This window comes from Rhincodon typus, chromosome 20 (genome assembly GCF_021869965.1).
Source record: "Rhincodon typus isolate 14 chromosome 20, sRhiTyp1.1, whole genome shotgun sequence".
NCBI classification, from domain to species: domain Eukaryota; kingdom Metazoa; phylum Chordata; class Chondrichthyes; order Orectolobiformes; family Rhincodontidae; genus Rhincodon; species Rhincodon typus.
In genome coordinates this window covers 27,041,233-27,058,789 of record NC_063351.1, presented here as the reverse complement: position 1 = coordinate 27,058,789, position 17,557 = coordinate 27,041,233, and the positions used below count along the sequence as shown (strand labels likewise).

At 40.4% G+C, this 17,557-nt stretch overlaps 1 protein-coding gene across 1 annotated transcript in view; it reads right to left on the bottom strand.

The window, feature by feature from the left end:
- Positions 1–17,557, bottom strand: part of LOC109914527 (inactive carboxypeptidase-like protein X2) — a 141,161-nt gene that overhangs the window by 93,728 nt on the left and 29,876 nt on the right. The window contains exon 4 of the mRNA XM_020514124.2: positions 6,876–7,015. Coding sequence (XP_020369713.1) covers positions 6,876–7,015 — 140 coding nt within the window. The remainder of the gene's footprint in view (positions 1–6,875; positions 7,016–17,557) is intronic.

The following is a 17,557-nucleotide window of genomic DNA, read 5'->3' as shown; positions in this document are numbered from 1 at the left end:
CAGCAAAGAGAAAGTGAAAGGCATCACGCTTCAAAGAAAAAAAGGTGCCTAATTCTTTTGCAGGGTCTTGCAATTTTAATCAGTGCTCTTTTAGTTACAAGCCCACTCACTAGAGAGTTCACTTCAAATTGCACATTGACCAACCTTCTCTGTTTAAGACAGTAATTAGGATGAGCATGTCCAGTCATTTAATGGCATATCATACACAATATAATTTTTTCCAAATAGTTATTAGAAAATGAGCAAAACACTGTCCAGCTCATGCTTACTTCATTCCCATAGCATTCCACAGCAGAATTCATCAGAATCTGACAGAATAGGAATTGGTCTTGTAGCTTAGCTGTAATTGCAATGAAGGCTGAACGATCTTTTAATAGTCCCAATGGTCTGCTTATAATTTCCACCTCTCTGACAATTTCTTGATATAAACAAACCAAGCATACTGTTGGCCCATGATCAGGCACCATGAAAGAAACATGCCGTGCAATTTTAATTGGAGCACATGGGGAGACCTGTGTATGTATTCACTGATTGTACCAAATGTTGCTGAACTGTTTTGAAAGAGTTAGCAGAATTCAGCTAATATGAGATGTGCTAATCCAGCACAGATGAACTGCCAATTTCAGTGAGGTGCTCTTAACATAAAAAAAACATGTTGAAAACATTTTACTCTAATACTGTCGAAATGCTGGTGCAGTTACCTTTTCACCTTTCATGAACTTCATTTGGTCAGATTTGGGAGACCAGACTCTGCTTGTAAGATCTTCTGCCTTCAAATGGAAAGAGGAATAATGCTCAAAACAAAAGAAAATTTTATCATGGATGTCTGTCTCTGTTGAGGAGTTTGGTCTGGATGGAGCTGTCACCGGACCTGGGCATTTCCCACCTGGCGCATATTTCTCACTAATCTTTGTAATGTGGACATCAATTTGCCAACACAGGAACCAGCAGCCCTTCTTTGTTTCACAGGAATCTGCCTGCTAACTTGATCAGTTATTCATACAACCAAATATTTAGTTTAGTTTAGTTTAATCCCATACTGGATGAGGCCATCACGAATCCCATCTTGTCAACTTCGCTTCTCGCCTGAGCTGTGGTGTCCCTTGGGTTAAACTGACCACCAGTTCTGTCTCTCTAATGAGAGTCCTTTCAGACTATGATCACTTCATCTAATTTTAGTATGGAAATTCATTGCTTTATACAGAAGTGTGCAACTGCTGAGTAAAATGTCTTTGCAGACACATCAATACTCTTCAAAAGAAACTCAAAACAATCAAAAGGAGCCCAAAACATGATTCGCATTTTGTGTTCACAACAACATCTTGCAGAAATTTTAAAGATTTTTTTTTAATATCGCTGCTAAGTACATTATACAATTTGTACATCATTTCGAGGGACTTATTGAAAATGATGACACATTCATTGTGGCAGCATCCAAGTCATTCTAGAACGATGGGCTCAAAAGAAAATAAGAAAAAATAAGAAAAAAATAAGAAAATTGAAAAAAATTTAAATATAACTGTCCAACAAAAGAAAGGGTCTGGTGGCAATCTGCAAAGAAAAATCAAACTGAATAATGCAATACGATGCAGTAAACAGATGTCTAATAATATTGGAAAACTAGATTTTGTTCCGTGTAGGAAACATTGATGAGACTTTAATGATGAGCCAAGAAGAATTAACACACCAGTTGGCATGTATTAAAACATGACTTTATAATTTAGGAAGTAATACAAGAATTGTTTTTTAAAAAATATACAATTTCACAATTTAAATCTTATCAAAGATTTTCTTCAATTTCAAACCTTTTTTTTACAGCAGTAGATGTTGTATTTTGTTAAGCGTACGTGTCCCAAGGCTGAGTATCTACAATTATTCATTGACCAGCATTCCTTTGTTTCATATGATACCCAGCTGACCACCTCTGCCTTCCCTACAATAGTAATCACACCCCCTTATACACCCCAATACTGATCATCACCCTCATCCCCACACCCAAACAAGGAATACCTCCTCTCCCAATTGTGTTTACCTCCCTTTCACACCCAACAAAAATACTAAACTCCACCACACCATCAGATCCTGGAGATGCTATCTCTTCTGACATCGACTGAACAGGAGCCAAGGATTCCAGAAGGTGATTCAGGAGTGGGTACAGGACAAGTGAGCCCTGTCTATGATAAGGGTCTACGGATGGGGGAGCATCGAGGGTGGTGGAGAACATGTTCGTGCTTTGGAGGTGGAGGAGGCGGGGTGCATGGGTGATGAAGGTGAGTACTGGTTCATTATGTCTTTAAGCAGTACAATTCCAAAATCCGGTTCAATTCATAAACATCTGATTTGTGTTAAAGGGCTGCATGTCTTTTCTTGCTTGTCATGATTATACATTTCTAAATGTTCCTCTTCTCTAACACTTTGCTGGATGGCCTGGATGACATCTTTTCTGAGAACAATGGCAAACAGACTAAAGAATAACTAGAGATACTGCAGACAAACCTGCCTAAACATCCCTGAACATCAGCGAACTGGTCTCACCAGCTCCTGAATGGTTTCAATTCTGGTTGTGATGGGCCTTTTATTTCCCCCATCAACTTGAGCCATTTTAGTTTTGCCAGGGCGGGATCATTTTGCGTTCATTGTCAGCGGTGTCCTGGAAAGTTTAAAAACAGATCGGACTTTTCCAGGGGAGGCACCACTGGTGATTTAGCTGTCAATGGGAGGCAACTCAAGGCACCCGCATTTGCCACTTGGCCTCCTGAATGGTGTTCCAACTCGTAATTCTACGCACTGAGAATAAGGGCCCACCACTGAATTCAACCGGAAGCCATGGGCAGCACGGCCTTGTCTTCTTTAAGTAACCCTAGAAGGGATTTTTGGTCCATTACTGTTACAAATTTACGACCGTAAAGTATTGGTAGAACTTTCTCAAACCGAAGATGACCGCCAAACCTTCTTTCTCCATCTGGGTTGCATTCGGCATCAGCCAAAGTCCAGGAAGCATACACTATTGGGCGTTCCTCTCCACTGGCCCACCAGTGAGCCAACACTGACCCAATACCATATGGGGAGGCATCACAAATCAGTACCATATCTCACTTGGGATCATAGCGGGCCAACACCATAGATGACGTCAGTTGCTTTCTCACTTCCCCAAAGGTTACTTCTTGGCTACGTGACAATTTCCAAGGCAGACCTTTTTTCAATTGTAAGTGTAAGGGTGCCAAGATGAAGGAATTTTCCGTAATAATTCACCAAACCAAGGAAAGATCTAAGCTCCGGTACAGACATAGAAGCCGGGGCACCTTTGATCGCCTTCACTTTCTCTTCCAATGGGTGTAATCCGGTCTTGTCAATTCTGTAGCCCAAGTAGGTCACTTGAGGTGCCTGGAACACACATCTTTCCCTTCTAAGGTACATGTCCACCTTGGTGAAATGTTTAAGCACTATGTCCCCGTTCTCCAAGTGCTCTTTGTTGTCCTTCCATGGTTATTAGTACATCATCCAGATAAATGGCAACCTGGGGTCGACCTTGTAAAATGTTCTCTACTGTCTGCTGGAAAAGGACGCAGGTTGATGATATGCTAAATGGCAGTCTTGTGCTTTCGTACAAACCTTTATGGGTATTAATTGTGGCATATTTCTGGGACTCCTCATCTAGTCACAATTGCAGGTAAGCATGGCTCATGTCCAGCTTCATGAAGGACAGCCACACACCATGCCCGTTTTGTGTATGAGTCCTCTATGTGCGGGATTGGGTATTTATCCAGCTGTGAAAAGTGGTTGACCATTTGTTTAAAATCCCCACAAAGGTGAACTGACCCATCAGCCTTCACAATCCGTATGAGCGGTGTTGCCCATTCCACTAACTGGTCTGATTTGATGATTCCTTCTCTTTCCAGCCTCCTGATTTCTGCCTCTACTTTTGCCCATAAGGCAAATGGCACTGGGTGGGCCTTGCAGAATCATGGCATTGCTTCCTGCTCAACATGCAGGGTGGCCTTGACTCTTTTGATAGTCCCTAGACCTTCCTGAAAAAATTCTGGGTATTTCATTAGGACTTCACTCAGGCAGCCATTTTCTAATCGAAAAATGTTCAGCCAATCAAGGTGAATCTCTCTCAACCAATTTCACCTCATCAAGCTTGGGCCCGAGCTTTTTACAATAATCACTGGTAACTGAACCAGCTGCTTCTCATAAGAACCTGGAACCAAAGTTGTACCCCTGAATTGTAACAGTTCCCTGGTCTGCACTCAGTCTGGCTGAGGTCTTGCGCAAACTTAAGGGCTGGAGTCCAGAGTGAATTTTGTTAAAGATAGTTCTGCGATCACTGAAACTGCTGCACCAATGTCAACCTCCATTAGAACAGTTTGACCAGTTAACCAAACATTGCTTTTGATTGGTTCTGGTTTGGATGTTGCTAATCAATTTATCTGCTCTAAACTGGATATTGGCAGACTTTCCAGGGTGTGCAGTCTCCTGGGTACTGGCCTATGAGTTCTCTTACTCAATTTAAGTCTAGCATAACTCCAAACTGTTTTGAATCCACATACTAGTAACAACTACAATGGTTTGCCAGCCGGATCCTGAAGAAAATTTTCATCATTTGGCCAAGGACTGACTTTGTTTTGGGGGTTTGCAGTAGGTTGAACTACAGTCCCTTTGTTCAGGATATGTCCTCAGTGAGGCTATGCAACTGCCTTCACTCAAGTGGTGTTCCCTAAGCTCAATCCAATGGTGAGTATGTCCACTTCCATTGGAATGCTTCTTTCAAAAGAGTAAGCAATTAAATGGCTAAGTTAACACAAGACCGGTACCTATTGTAAAAACATTTAGTTTTGGGTAAAGGAGACTTGTAGGATAAAACATATCTAAAAAGTTTAAGATTATTGAATAGAAAGAAGATGATTAAAGAAGAACAAGTTTGAAAAACTGAAAGAAACATAGGAAAATATTATGCATATGAATGGTTCTGGAATGGGGAAACTTCAGTTTATGAGGATAATTTGAAGAAACAGGATTTGTTCTCCTTGGATAGAAGAAGGCTGAAAGGAGATTTGATAGATGTTTCCAAAATGCTAAGTGAGCTGGATAGAGTAGATAGGGAGAAACTAATTTCCAAACATAAAAGGAATAATAATGAAAGGGCATGGATTTAAAGTAATGTTCCAAAGAAGCAAGGATGAATTAAGGAAAAATCACTTCACTCAGCAAGTAGTTAGGATATGGAATGCACTGCCTCAAAGTATAGTGCAAGCAGGTTCAACTGAGGCACTCAAAAGGGCTAATGAATATTTGGATAGAAATATAGGATATAGGGAAAAAGCAGGTAATGATGCTCATTTGAACAGCAGGTGCAGTTATAATGGACTGAACGGCCTCCTTCTGCACTATGAAAATTCTGTGATTCTGTGGAAAGTGGGCAGATAAATGATTCCAAAGCAAAGATTTTAAAATTTTGGATCAGGGTGGATGAAGTTGTTGTAGGACTGTGCAATTCCAGCTTAAGTACAAGATGGGACAATTCATACCAGCGTTAAGCACGGTGATATGAATAAAGTGTAGAAAGATGGCCAAGCTGTGAAGGAGAGAAAAGACTTGCAGCTGAAGAGCGATTATCTGTCACTTCTGGAATGATGTGTTGAGAGAAATGGTAAAGAGTCTCTCAAATATAAGAGCACTTTCAAATCTGTGATTGATTAACGTTTGTACACAGATAAGAATTACTGAGGGAAAATATTTGTGGTACAAAAGAAGAAACTAAGCTTATGGGAGGTAACTTCAGCAATGGATAAGATGTGTAGATTCTGTTTGAGATCAGAGCAGACGATGAGGCCACGTAAGTGAACAGACAAAAAAAAATTAGATGTGGAGCTATTAAAGTGGAAGTCAGGAGCTGTCTGTTGGATTTGTGACTGACATGAAGGGAATGTAACAGTGAGGAACTGACAAAAATACAGATTTGACTTCCTTTGCCTTGCAGTATTTTCTATTCTAGCAAATACAATGAAAAAATTTCAACTCAAGTGAAATATAACCATAATTCTAACACCGACTTCTTTCTCAAATATGATAACAAAATGTATGTCTGTGGCACAAAACCTGGAATAATTGTGAATTCTGCGCAGGATAATGATAGATTTTAGCAGGGTACAGACAGCTAGGTCCATGGGCTAACATGTTGATGGTGTAATTTAATGCAGAAAAATGTGAATTGATACATATTGCCAGGAATAAAATAAAGGATACTATTCGTGAAGGGATTTGGGACATAAGGACCTGAGGTGTACCAGCACAAATTGTTGAAGATGGCAGGACAGGTTGATAAAAAGAAACATGGAACTGATTTTCACTATCAAGACAGGTAACACAAATCAATTTTGTTGAAAAGAACCCATAATATACAATGTTTGTTCTGGGGAAACAAAAAAAATTAACAATCTAACTCATACACACTTAATACAGAAAAAAAAGTGGAGAGGAGATCTGATAGAGATATTCAAAATCATGAGGATTCTAGACAAAATAGACAAGGAATAACTGGTCCCATCAGTTGAAGAGTTTTGAACCAAAGGATTTTGGTTTAAGGTGATTGGCAAAAGAACCAGAGGAGACATGAGGAAAAGCTTTTTTACATAGGATCTAGAAAACACTGTCTGGTAATGCAGTCAAGATGGCTTCAAGAAGGGAACTCAAAAAGGAATTTAATACTAACCAGGATCTAAAAGAATTGTGAGGTTCTGTTGAAAAGGCAGGGTAGTAGGGATTAGGTTGCTCTTGCAGAGAGCTGGCACAAAGATGAAGGCATTGTCTGCAGAAGTAAAAGGTGTTTTGCTACAAAATATTTATTTTGTTCCAAAGGTGGTGAGATTACTTACGACCAAAGTGAGTTTCTTCCTTGTGTTACAACTCCAGTGAATTTAGTTAGTCTTCTGGCATCCACTTCAAACCACTGTGAATAATCATTCCTCCCAGCACACCAAGCTCCATCATAGAAGTCATCTTCAAAGATGCCAGCCTGTGGGTAGAAAAACCAGTTTCAAAACTGATAGTGCTAATTTGCTGGAATTCTTTTAACTTTCAGAGTGTAAATAGTAATGACGACAATAACTTAAATTATATCTTGCTACTTAACTGCTAGACATATAAAATCAGGGACCTCCAGCCAGCAACAGTTTTTATAGTAGCAATGAGATCATTAACCACATTTAATTATTCTGCAATCATTAGTTGCCTTCTAATTACACGAACATTCATCATTGATCTTTTTGAACAATTTTCCCTACAAATTAAATTTTAATGATAGAAATGGATAACTTTGGCCTAGCATAGGAGTAGAGACAGTTATACATGTTGAACTGGTATAGATGGCCAATAGTCAGCCATGAAACTTGAGGGTTGACTGACTGATAAGTACAATGGCAAGCTTGACCCAATTTAACAACTGGGCCCCATTTAAATGGAACTTTGAGATATGTGACCCCAGATTGGGGCCTGGAAGCAGTTCATTTTGTTTTGACTGATACATGGATAAGGTTCAAATGGCAGTAAGGTAGGTCATAAGGGAGGGTTTCAGGAATGTGGAAACTGGGGGCCTTAAAATAATGGTAGACCAAACAATTATACAGCATCTGGCAAAGCATTACTGATACACCTGGCTCCCTAACAAGCCTTGTTAAAAACATTTCTTGGATGCCTGTGTTTCTGGTTTGACTGCAGTTGTTGAACAGACATTCTCCATGGGATGCCATTAAAAAATATTCTTTAGACTCTTTCTTGTACAGTAGGACCGCAATTAACATAAGTCATGAGTCTCGGGATTATAGTATTTGCAGCAGGTCTTTCACTTTCGCTATGATACCTAATGCCAGAGCATCTCTGTATTGTCCGTACGCTGGCGAACCAAGTTGTTGCCATAGGGGTGAAGGACATCAGTGATGCTGACTGTAACATGAACTTCTTGGTGCAATGGAGCCTTTCATCTTCATGCTTCTGTATCCTGGGAGGACTCTTCAACAGGCTGCATTAGTACGGCCAGAAAACGATAGGCTGCTACTGTGTTCCTACACTCAACGTAGCAGGTATTTTACTGAGCTGGCTGGAAAATCACAGAGAGGAAAACAGTTTCATGAAAACAGATTTTATCCACAATGCCACTTGTTTTGGATTCTGGTTTCAGAATGATCCGTGGTCAGCAGGACAGTGAGGATGGTGTCAGTGAGATCCTGCAGAGGTTGTGCATTTGATTTTCACTGTTGCCTCTGTGTGATCTCTCAAAGACTCGGCCAATTGTCAAGACACGCATGCCCAACTGTTCAGTGATCCTCTCTGTCCTTGAGATGGCTCTAGATATTCATTGTTCCTGGATTGGTCTATTTCATATTGATACTGAGGATTATCCTTGCCACATTTCAATCTGATGCTCCAACATTCATGTTTGAAGACCAGGGCATACTTACTTCAATCCAGATGGTCCAGACACAGGGGTTGACCACTGTTATTTGTAAAACTCTAATCCCATTTGACTAATTCCGCTCTGATCTCTTAATATCTTTGTCAGTATGAAGGTAATGAACAAAAAGGTGCAATACAGAAAAAGGGACAACAAGAAAGGAGTCAGAGACTAGGTCGTTTGCTTTGGTAAGGCCCTGAGGCAGCCTTTTGCAGTTCAAGAGAGCTCTGCAATTGAAAGAAATGACATTCAGACTTGAATTTTTATGACGGTATATTAAAAATGGTGTAAAGGTACAGAAGTAGCAATTCGATGTCCAAACATAACACACCCCATTTTTGTGAGGGTGGCAATGGGGTCCGGTCAGGATTTCTGCTTGGAGTTAGCTGGCCATTAAATCATTGGCCACCTCCACTAAACGTGGGTTTTTATAATCCACAAGTGTGAAAGCTGAAGTGTGCAGTGTAGACCAGGTAAAAGCCAGTGTGATAATAAAAACAGGCCATGCTGGAAAACTCAGCGGGTCTGGCAGCATCTGTAGAGACAGAAACAGAGTGAACATTTCGAGTTCAGTATGACTCTTCCTTTGGAACTCGAGGTCCCCTTCCATTCCCTGGCAGTGCCTCTGGAATTGCAGTATTACATTTGTGGCTTGTCAAAAGTCAGAAGTAGTAATATCCGCTGATGATTGCACACCATTCCTGACTTCTCAATTGCTGAAGCAGTCCATATCTAAATTCAGCAAGATCTGGATAACATCCAGGCTTGGAGTAAGTAAGGGGCAAATGGTCTTCGCCGCATAACAGCCAAGAATTGACCAGCGCTAATAACAGAAAATCTAACCATCTCTCCTTGATGCTCAAAGGCATTACCATCTCTGTATCCCAACTGTCAACAATCTTGGTGTTACCGTGAACACATTTTAAACTGGCCTTTCCATACAAAACACCATGGAACAAAAGTAGGTCAAAGCCTCTGGATTCTGCATTAAGTAAATCACCTCCTGTCTCCTCACAGTCTGTCCACCACCTAGAAGGCATAAGTTAATAGTGTAATGGAATACTCTCCTTTTTCCCAAACAGGTGAAGCTCCAAACTCCTTCAAAAAAAGCCAATGCCATGTATAATAAAGGAGCCCCTTGATCAGCACCTCACCAAAACTTTTAACATTCACTTTCCTCACAAATGATGCTGTGGCAGCAATCTGCAAGATGGACTGCAATAATTAACCAACATTCCCTTGATAAAAACTTACAAACCTGTGACCTTTATCATCTAAAAAGACAAGGGCAGCAAATACATGGGAACAGCACCACCTGCAAGTTCCCCTCCTGGCTTACAACTATGTTGCCAAACCTTCATTGTCCCTGGGGAAAAGTCCTGGAACTCCCTTCCTAAAGAGCACTGTGATGTTCTTAGAACTCTTCCTAATTTTTCATTACTTTTATTCTTTTGTCAGTTTTGAATTATGAGCTTGAAACAACTAGTGGACCTTGGGACAGCTTGTGTTAAAAGGGAAAGAACAGACCAAACAATAATCAGTTGTTTGGAGGCTAATTGCAGGCTCATTCTTGATTGAAAATTTTCTAACAAGCATAGCAACACATGGAAGAGTATTGCGTTTAAACAAATAGCAGAAGTTAGCTATTAATAAGGTCAGAATCTGGGAATGGCATCCCAGATGTCTGGAAATTCATTACTTGCAAAGTTGAGTTAGGAAATATTGGAGTGACTATTTGGGGGTCTTTGGCTATTTAGTTTTACTGTGTTGCAATTACAGGGGTTGAAGGGCTGATTGGTTCAGCTGTCTGTCTCCATGTTGTGACAGTGTATCTATGTCCCAAAGACTGAAGTGGTTCAACGCAGCAGCTCAATACCACCACCTTCTTATATGCATTTAGGAATGGGCAATAAATGATTACTCAGTGTCGCCCACATCTCACAAACAAGTACATAAAAAATTAATAAATTGTGATTTACAATAGCAGTCAATGTCAGAATCTACCTTAATAACAGCAACACAAAGACCATTAGTTCTTACTGTTCAAAATAATTAAGGGAAATCATGGCTTTTTTTTACACTGTTATGCGTGATTTCATCTTGTGATATGACAGACTATTAACTAAATAGAATCTTGCAGTTTACGCCAAAGGCAAGCTATCTGATAGGTTTGTCATTTATTATAATCTGTTGAAAATAACTTGAAGACACGACTGAGTTCTGCTCAATTTGTATAGTCTCAATTGATGTTACAGTGTTTGACATGTCTGACATGTTTAAAAAAATGTTATATACCTGCAATTGCAGCATCACAATTTTTATGTTAACTCAAAGGACATGGCACGCCCAATATATTTAAGACTTTTGCAAAGTTTGTGCTACGGTATTCACATAAAGTCAACATTATTTGAAGTGATTATGCATGAAAAGTACTTAGCTCACTGTTTCAGGAAAAAGAATTTTAAACCGTTGGGTGTTTTATTTCTGTTCAATAAATTCTTTGTATAGCTATCAAGTTGCAATGCGTCCTGATGTACATTTTACTGATCTGCTGCAGGGTAAATTTAAACTACCATTAAACGTCTTGGCCTATGGAGTGAAATTTATGAGCGTTGTTTCTTCAAAGCAGAATATTTTTAAACAGCCAGGATTCTTAAGTAAGAATGACATTAATCTGTCCAAATTATCTCTATGTAACTGACAGAGGAAAAATGCATAGCTGTGTAAAAATTAATTATTATTTTGCACACTAATATAAGTGTACGTCACTATGTAATGTGTAAATGTGCATTTAAGGGCAATTCAAGGGCAATGACAGATGGACAATAAATGCTGGCTTATCCAGCAGCATCCACATCCTGTAAATGATTTGTTGAAAATTACAAAATTAGTTACAAAAATATGTCTATATCCTTTGTATTCATTGTAATAAGTATCAATATATGACTATCAATTTTAATTAACAAATTACTGAATTAGGTAAATGTTATTTATATTATATGTAAAAATATGAAACTGCTGGTGGACATAGAATCATAGAATCCCTGCAGTACAGAAGATGGCCATTCAGCCTATCGCGTCTGCACCAGTCCTCTGAAGTGCATCCCACCCAGAACGAGCCGCCTATCCTATCCTCATAACCCTGCATTTCCCATGGCTAATCCACTGAGCCTGCACATCCCTGAGCACTATGGGCAATTTAGCATGGCCAATCCACCTAACCTGCACATCTTTGGACTGTGGGATGAAAACACACAGACACGGGGAGAATGTGCAAACTCCACACAGACAGTCACCCAAAGTTGTAATTACTAAACCATTGTTATATAGAAAAGGTGATCAGGAGCAAAATCTCAGTGATAATTTTAGCAGGTGATGTTTCCCTCATTCTGAGCACTATATGGACACACAAATACCTTCAACAAAGGGATGAAGGGAGCAAGGAAAACTAGTGCCACGAAAGGAAAAAAGTGAGATTTCAAGATGGCTGCTTGGATTGTATCTTAATATTGAGGATTCGTTCCTCTGAAATGGTCAGCAGTTGCTTAACATCTGGGTACGAGATATAAGGAGGGACTTTTTTTTTAATAACAATTGGAAAAGAATTTTCACTTCAGTATTTCCAGCACAGACCAGCTGACTTCACATCCTCACGAACTGTGCAATGCTTTTCCAACCATTTTGTTTGTGTGCCAATATCACGAGATACTGATGGCCAATTTTCTGATATTTGCTTCCTCAGTACAATATTCATTGGACATGGATTTTTGACTTGCATAAAACAAAAATCTAACAAAAGATCAAACCCGTTACTGAGAGTATTATCACAGTGTTGGCCTAATTTTAGTTCAAGGCACGGGGTAAAGTGGCTGTTGTTGATAGACAAGAGAAAGGAAATGCAGTGGAAATGCATAATGGATAATGAATGTAATACCACTTGCGTCAAAATTAACCCTTACACATCAACTACACAATGAGCACCCTGTTTGATTTTGGAAAATCAGGCTATATTTAGATTTAGATTTTATCGTCATGTGCACTCAAGTGCAGAAGTACGAGAGTACAGTGAAATGTGTATAACATCTCCACAGAAGGCATCATCTTAGGTACAAGGCACCGAGGTACAAAAACTTAGGTACAAAGTAGTAAAAGGAAGAAACAAAGTTAAAAAAAAGTTAAGCATCACAGATCTTCATGGAATGTAGAAAAATAAATAAATAAGGTAATAGTTAATATTAAAGTCCTTCTTAACATAAACTGGAAATATAAAGTGCTGGTTATAATAGGTGGCTGATTCATTGTTCTTTGCTTTGTAATCCCACCTAGTTGGATTTCATTGTTTATAATAAATGTTGCCATGACTGCTCCCATTGTTACTTTAGCGCAATGTTTCATCAAATTAAAACTGCTTTTTGGTTTATTCAAGTGAGAAATAATGAGAACGGCAAGGTTATTATAGATCATTTTTCACCTTAACATTAGTTTCACGTTTGCAGCTACTGTACATATAAATTATTTGATTCTATAATGGAATCTGGTCAACAGAAGTTGTTTGATAAACGTTTAAGGTCTCAACAATGATTGAAAAGTTATTCTTAACAGGGTAGGCTGCAATGAGGACCAAACTAACAAGCGATTAATGAGACTTACTTCAAATGGACTATTTTTATATAATGCAAGAGAATTTCCAGCATTATTTTTCAGCAAGTCAGTGGTGCATGAAAGGAACTGAACAGATTGCACTGACTGACACTTTAAAGAATAGTTTTTGTTTATTTTTCATCAATACAACAATTCTTTTAATTTTGAACAGCCAATGCTCTATCATTTGCTTCAGCAGGTGAGACAGTTGTATAATAGATAGTTATGAAATCCTTTCCTCGCACAGAACTTGTGATCTTTAATATTATCAACACTGAACACACTCAACCAAATTTTGCATGATTTTATAAAAACAGAAATGATGGGGGTAATGATATCAGCCCTGCAGAGGCAGCATGGAGACAGGACTGGGAGAGTAATTAGAAAATATCAAATTGGGTCAATTCCCCAACATGTTCCCATTTCCAAGTGAATCTGCTCGACTGGTGTACTTGGTGGGTTAATAGGCCAAATAGATGTTCAACTGGAAGTCAGTTAATGCTAGTCCCCTTTTACACTGCTAGCCTCAGAGCCATGGCCGTTCTTTGATTTTGAAATCTCAGAAGGCTTCAGAGAAAAATTCCTTTATGAAATACCCTCAAGGTCCTCAACCTGCCTCAGCAATGCCAACTCCTCCAATGGGGCAGCAAACCAACCAGAATATGAACCCACTGATAGGTTGCTGCCGTGCGAGACCCAATCTGTAATTGGACACTGACCATAGAAGCAGCCTCTTGATTGGCTGTCTCATTTCAAATCACAATGCTGTGCTGCCGGGAATATGATTGAGGCTCTTGGCTTGAACAACAGAAAAAAATTCAAAGTTGGTAAGATTCAGCCCAATTGCAGAAGAACAACAAGTTGGTCCACCACGCTGATTGACTGGTCAAGTGGAACGACCTACTTTAATTAATATATTCTTGTACTTTTCACCGATTTTATATTCTTCTTTTTCAAGTACCTGTATCTATTTGACTTTCTGTTCAAGAATATCCTAGGTGTAACATGCCATGTTCTACTAACTACATCTAACCCTTTAATTTCCTTTTCATTGCTCTGCTAAAAACTTGGAACCTATGCCCATTTGTTACTGACCCACCATCGATCAGACAAACTGTCCTTTGCTAATTAACCTCTCCAAACCTTTAGAATAATTGTTACTAGATTAAAGTTAAAAGGCCATTTTAATTTTTTTAATGACTAAGACCTTTTCCTACTTTTGTCATTTCAGCATACCCTCACTGCAGTGGCCCTTGTAATGATTTCAAAAGATCTCTCAATAACAGAATCCCATATAATATTCCCAATGTGGCCTAAAACCAGTGTTTTATGCAGATTCCACATCACATCCTTGTCTTCATGTTCAATAGTGCTTTATGCAAACCGCAGAATCAATATTTGCCCTTCCATTTTGGGTTTATTAGGTTCTTGCTTCTGATAAAACTGTGCAAAGAAATTCCAGTTTGATGCTTTGATTCACAGACACATCTAAACTCAAGGATCACAGGATCTCTTCTCAGCTGCTGGTACGACGTCTACCCCACTGGTGCGGTGGGGAGAGGGGGTAATGGGATGGAGAAGGACAGGTTGTTAAGACCAGTTCAAGCTGACTATCACATTCTTACTTTTAAAGCAGTGCTCCGAAAATCACAGCCAGAAAATGCTTGAATTTCCAATGTGTGTTTGATGGACCAGAGTCTCTGGTAGCATTGGATTAAAGAACATCATGAGGTGTTTTACTTTCTGGATTATTTGAAAATAACAGTGATTATAGTACTCCATGGGGGATACTGTATCCACCCATTTAAAAGGCGAGAACATATTAGGAGAATGTAAGGAAATAGAATTCCCACACACCACCTGCTTTAACAAACCACAAACATTAGTTTTATAATGTTCAGGGTTGTTCACAGTCCATTCTCCCTATGTTTACACTTCCCCTGTTGCTACTAAGTATTTATTGTGTAATTTCTAACAGAGCAATAGCCAATTAACTGTTCTCACCTGCATGGGCCCCAGTTACACCTGTCTCTTTGTCGGGTACATGGAACATTCCTTGTTCCAGTCCTACTCAGGCCTCCATTCATAACTCTTTCTCTGGTACATCAATGACATCATCAGTGCTGCTTCCCTCTCTTATCCGGAATTGGAAAAGTTTATCTATTTCACTTCCATTTTCCAACCTCCCTTTCCTTCCTTGACATCTCTGTTTCCATTTCTGGGGATAGACTGGCCACCAACATCCGCCACAAACCCACCGGCTCCCACAGTTGCCCTGACTATACATTCTTGCACTCTGCTTCCTTAAGGACTCCATCACATTCTCCCAGTTTATCCATCTCCATCACATCTGTTCTGATAATGTCACCTTACACAGTGTGGAGGGGTTGCTCGGAAATGCCCACCTTCTTCCTCAACTGACGATTCTCCAATACCATGATTGACAGGACCCTTAGCAATGTCTGACCCATCCTCCATACTTCTACCTCCAACCCCTCTTTTCCCTCCCACAACATCAATAGGATCCCCGGTCCTCACATAATGCCCCACCAGCACCCAAATCCAAAGGGTTGTAAGCCGCCATTTATGCCATCTCCAACAGGATGCTACCACCAGATACACACTCCCCTTCCCTTTTTTCTCAGCATTCTGCAGGGACTGTCCCCTCTGGGACACTCTGGTCCATTGCCAACATCTCCCCACACTCCCACGGCATCTTCCCATGCAATTGCAGAACGTGAAATGCCTTCCCATTTACCTCCTGCCTCCTCACTACCATAGGCCACAGACACACCTGCAGGGTGAAGAAGTGATTTACCTGCACTTCACTCAATCTAGTCTGCATTATTTGCTGCTCACCACATAGCTTTCCTCTAAGCCTGAAGACAAGGCTGAAGACCCATCTCAGCCCCCTCCAGTGGTCCCCAGAATTACAGAAACCAGACTTCAGCCAATTCGGTTCACTCCACATGATATCAAGAAACGGTTGGAGACACTGGATACTGCAAAGGCTATGGGCCCTGACAACATTCCAGCAATAGTACTGAAGATTTGTGTCCCAGAACTTGCCACTCACCGAGCCAAGCTGTTTCAGTACAGTTACAACACAGGCATCTACCCAACAATGTGGAAAATTGCCCAGGTATATCCTGTACATAAAGAGCAGGACAAATTCAACCTGGCCAATTACTGCCCCATGAGTCTACTCTCAATCATCAGTAAAGTGATGGAAGGTCTTTTCAACAGTGCTATCAAGCAGCACTTGCTCTGCAATAACCTACTCAGTGACATTCAGTCTGGTCTCCACCAAGATCACGCAGCTCCTGACCTCATTGCAGCCTTGATTCAAACACAGACAAAGGAGCTGAATTTCAGAGGTGAGATGAGAGTGACAGCCTTGAAATCAAGGCTGCATTCAACTTAGTGTGGCATTAAGAAGTCCTAGCAAAACTGAAATCAATAGGTATAAGGGGACAAACTCTCTGGTGGTCAGAGTCACACCTGACACATAGGAAGATGGTCGTGGTTGTTAGACCTCAGTCGTCTCAGCTCCAGGACATCTCTGCAGGAGTTCCTCAGGGTAGTGCCCTAGGCCCAACCATCTTTAGCTGCTTCATTAATGACCTTCCCTCCATCATAAAGTCAGAAGTGGGGATGTTCGCCGATGATTGCACAATGTTCAGCACCATTCATGACTCCTCAGATACTGAAGCAATCTGTGTTCAGATGCAACAAGATCTAGACAATATCCAGGCTTGGGCCGGCAAGTGGTAAGTAACAGTTGTGCCACACAATGCCAGGCATTGACCGTCTCCAATAGGAGACAGTCCAATCACCACTTCTTGACATTCATTTGTGTTACGATCACTGAAACCCCCACTATCAACATCCTGGGGGTTATCATTGACCATAAACTCAACTGGACTCACCACACAAACACAGTGGCTACAACAGCAGGCCAGAAGCTAGGAATACTGCAGTGGGTAACTCAAAGCCTGACTCCTCAAAGCCTGTCCACCATCCACAAGGCACAAGTCAGGAGTGTGATGGAATACTCCCCACTTGCCTGGATGGGTGCAGCTTCAACAACACTCAAGAAGCTTGACACCATCCAGGACAAAGCATCCATCTTGATTGGCATTACATCGACAAGCATTCGTTCCCTCCACCACTGACGCTCAGTAGCAGCAGTATGTACTATCTACAAGATGCACTGCAGAAATTCACCAACGATCCTCAGACAGCACCTTCCAAACCCACGATCACTTCTATCTAGAAGAACAGGGCAGCAGATACATGGGAACACCTCCACCTTCAAGTTCCCTGCCAAGCCACTCACCATTGTGACGAATATATATCACCATTCCTTCATGTTGCTGGGTCAAAATCCTGCAATTTCCTCTGTTAGGGCATTGTGAGTCAACCCACAGCAGGTGGACAGCAGAGATTCAAGCAGCTCACCACTAC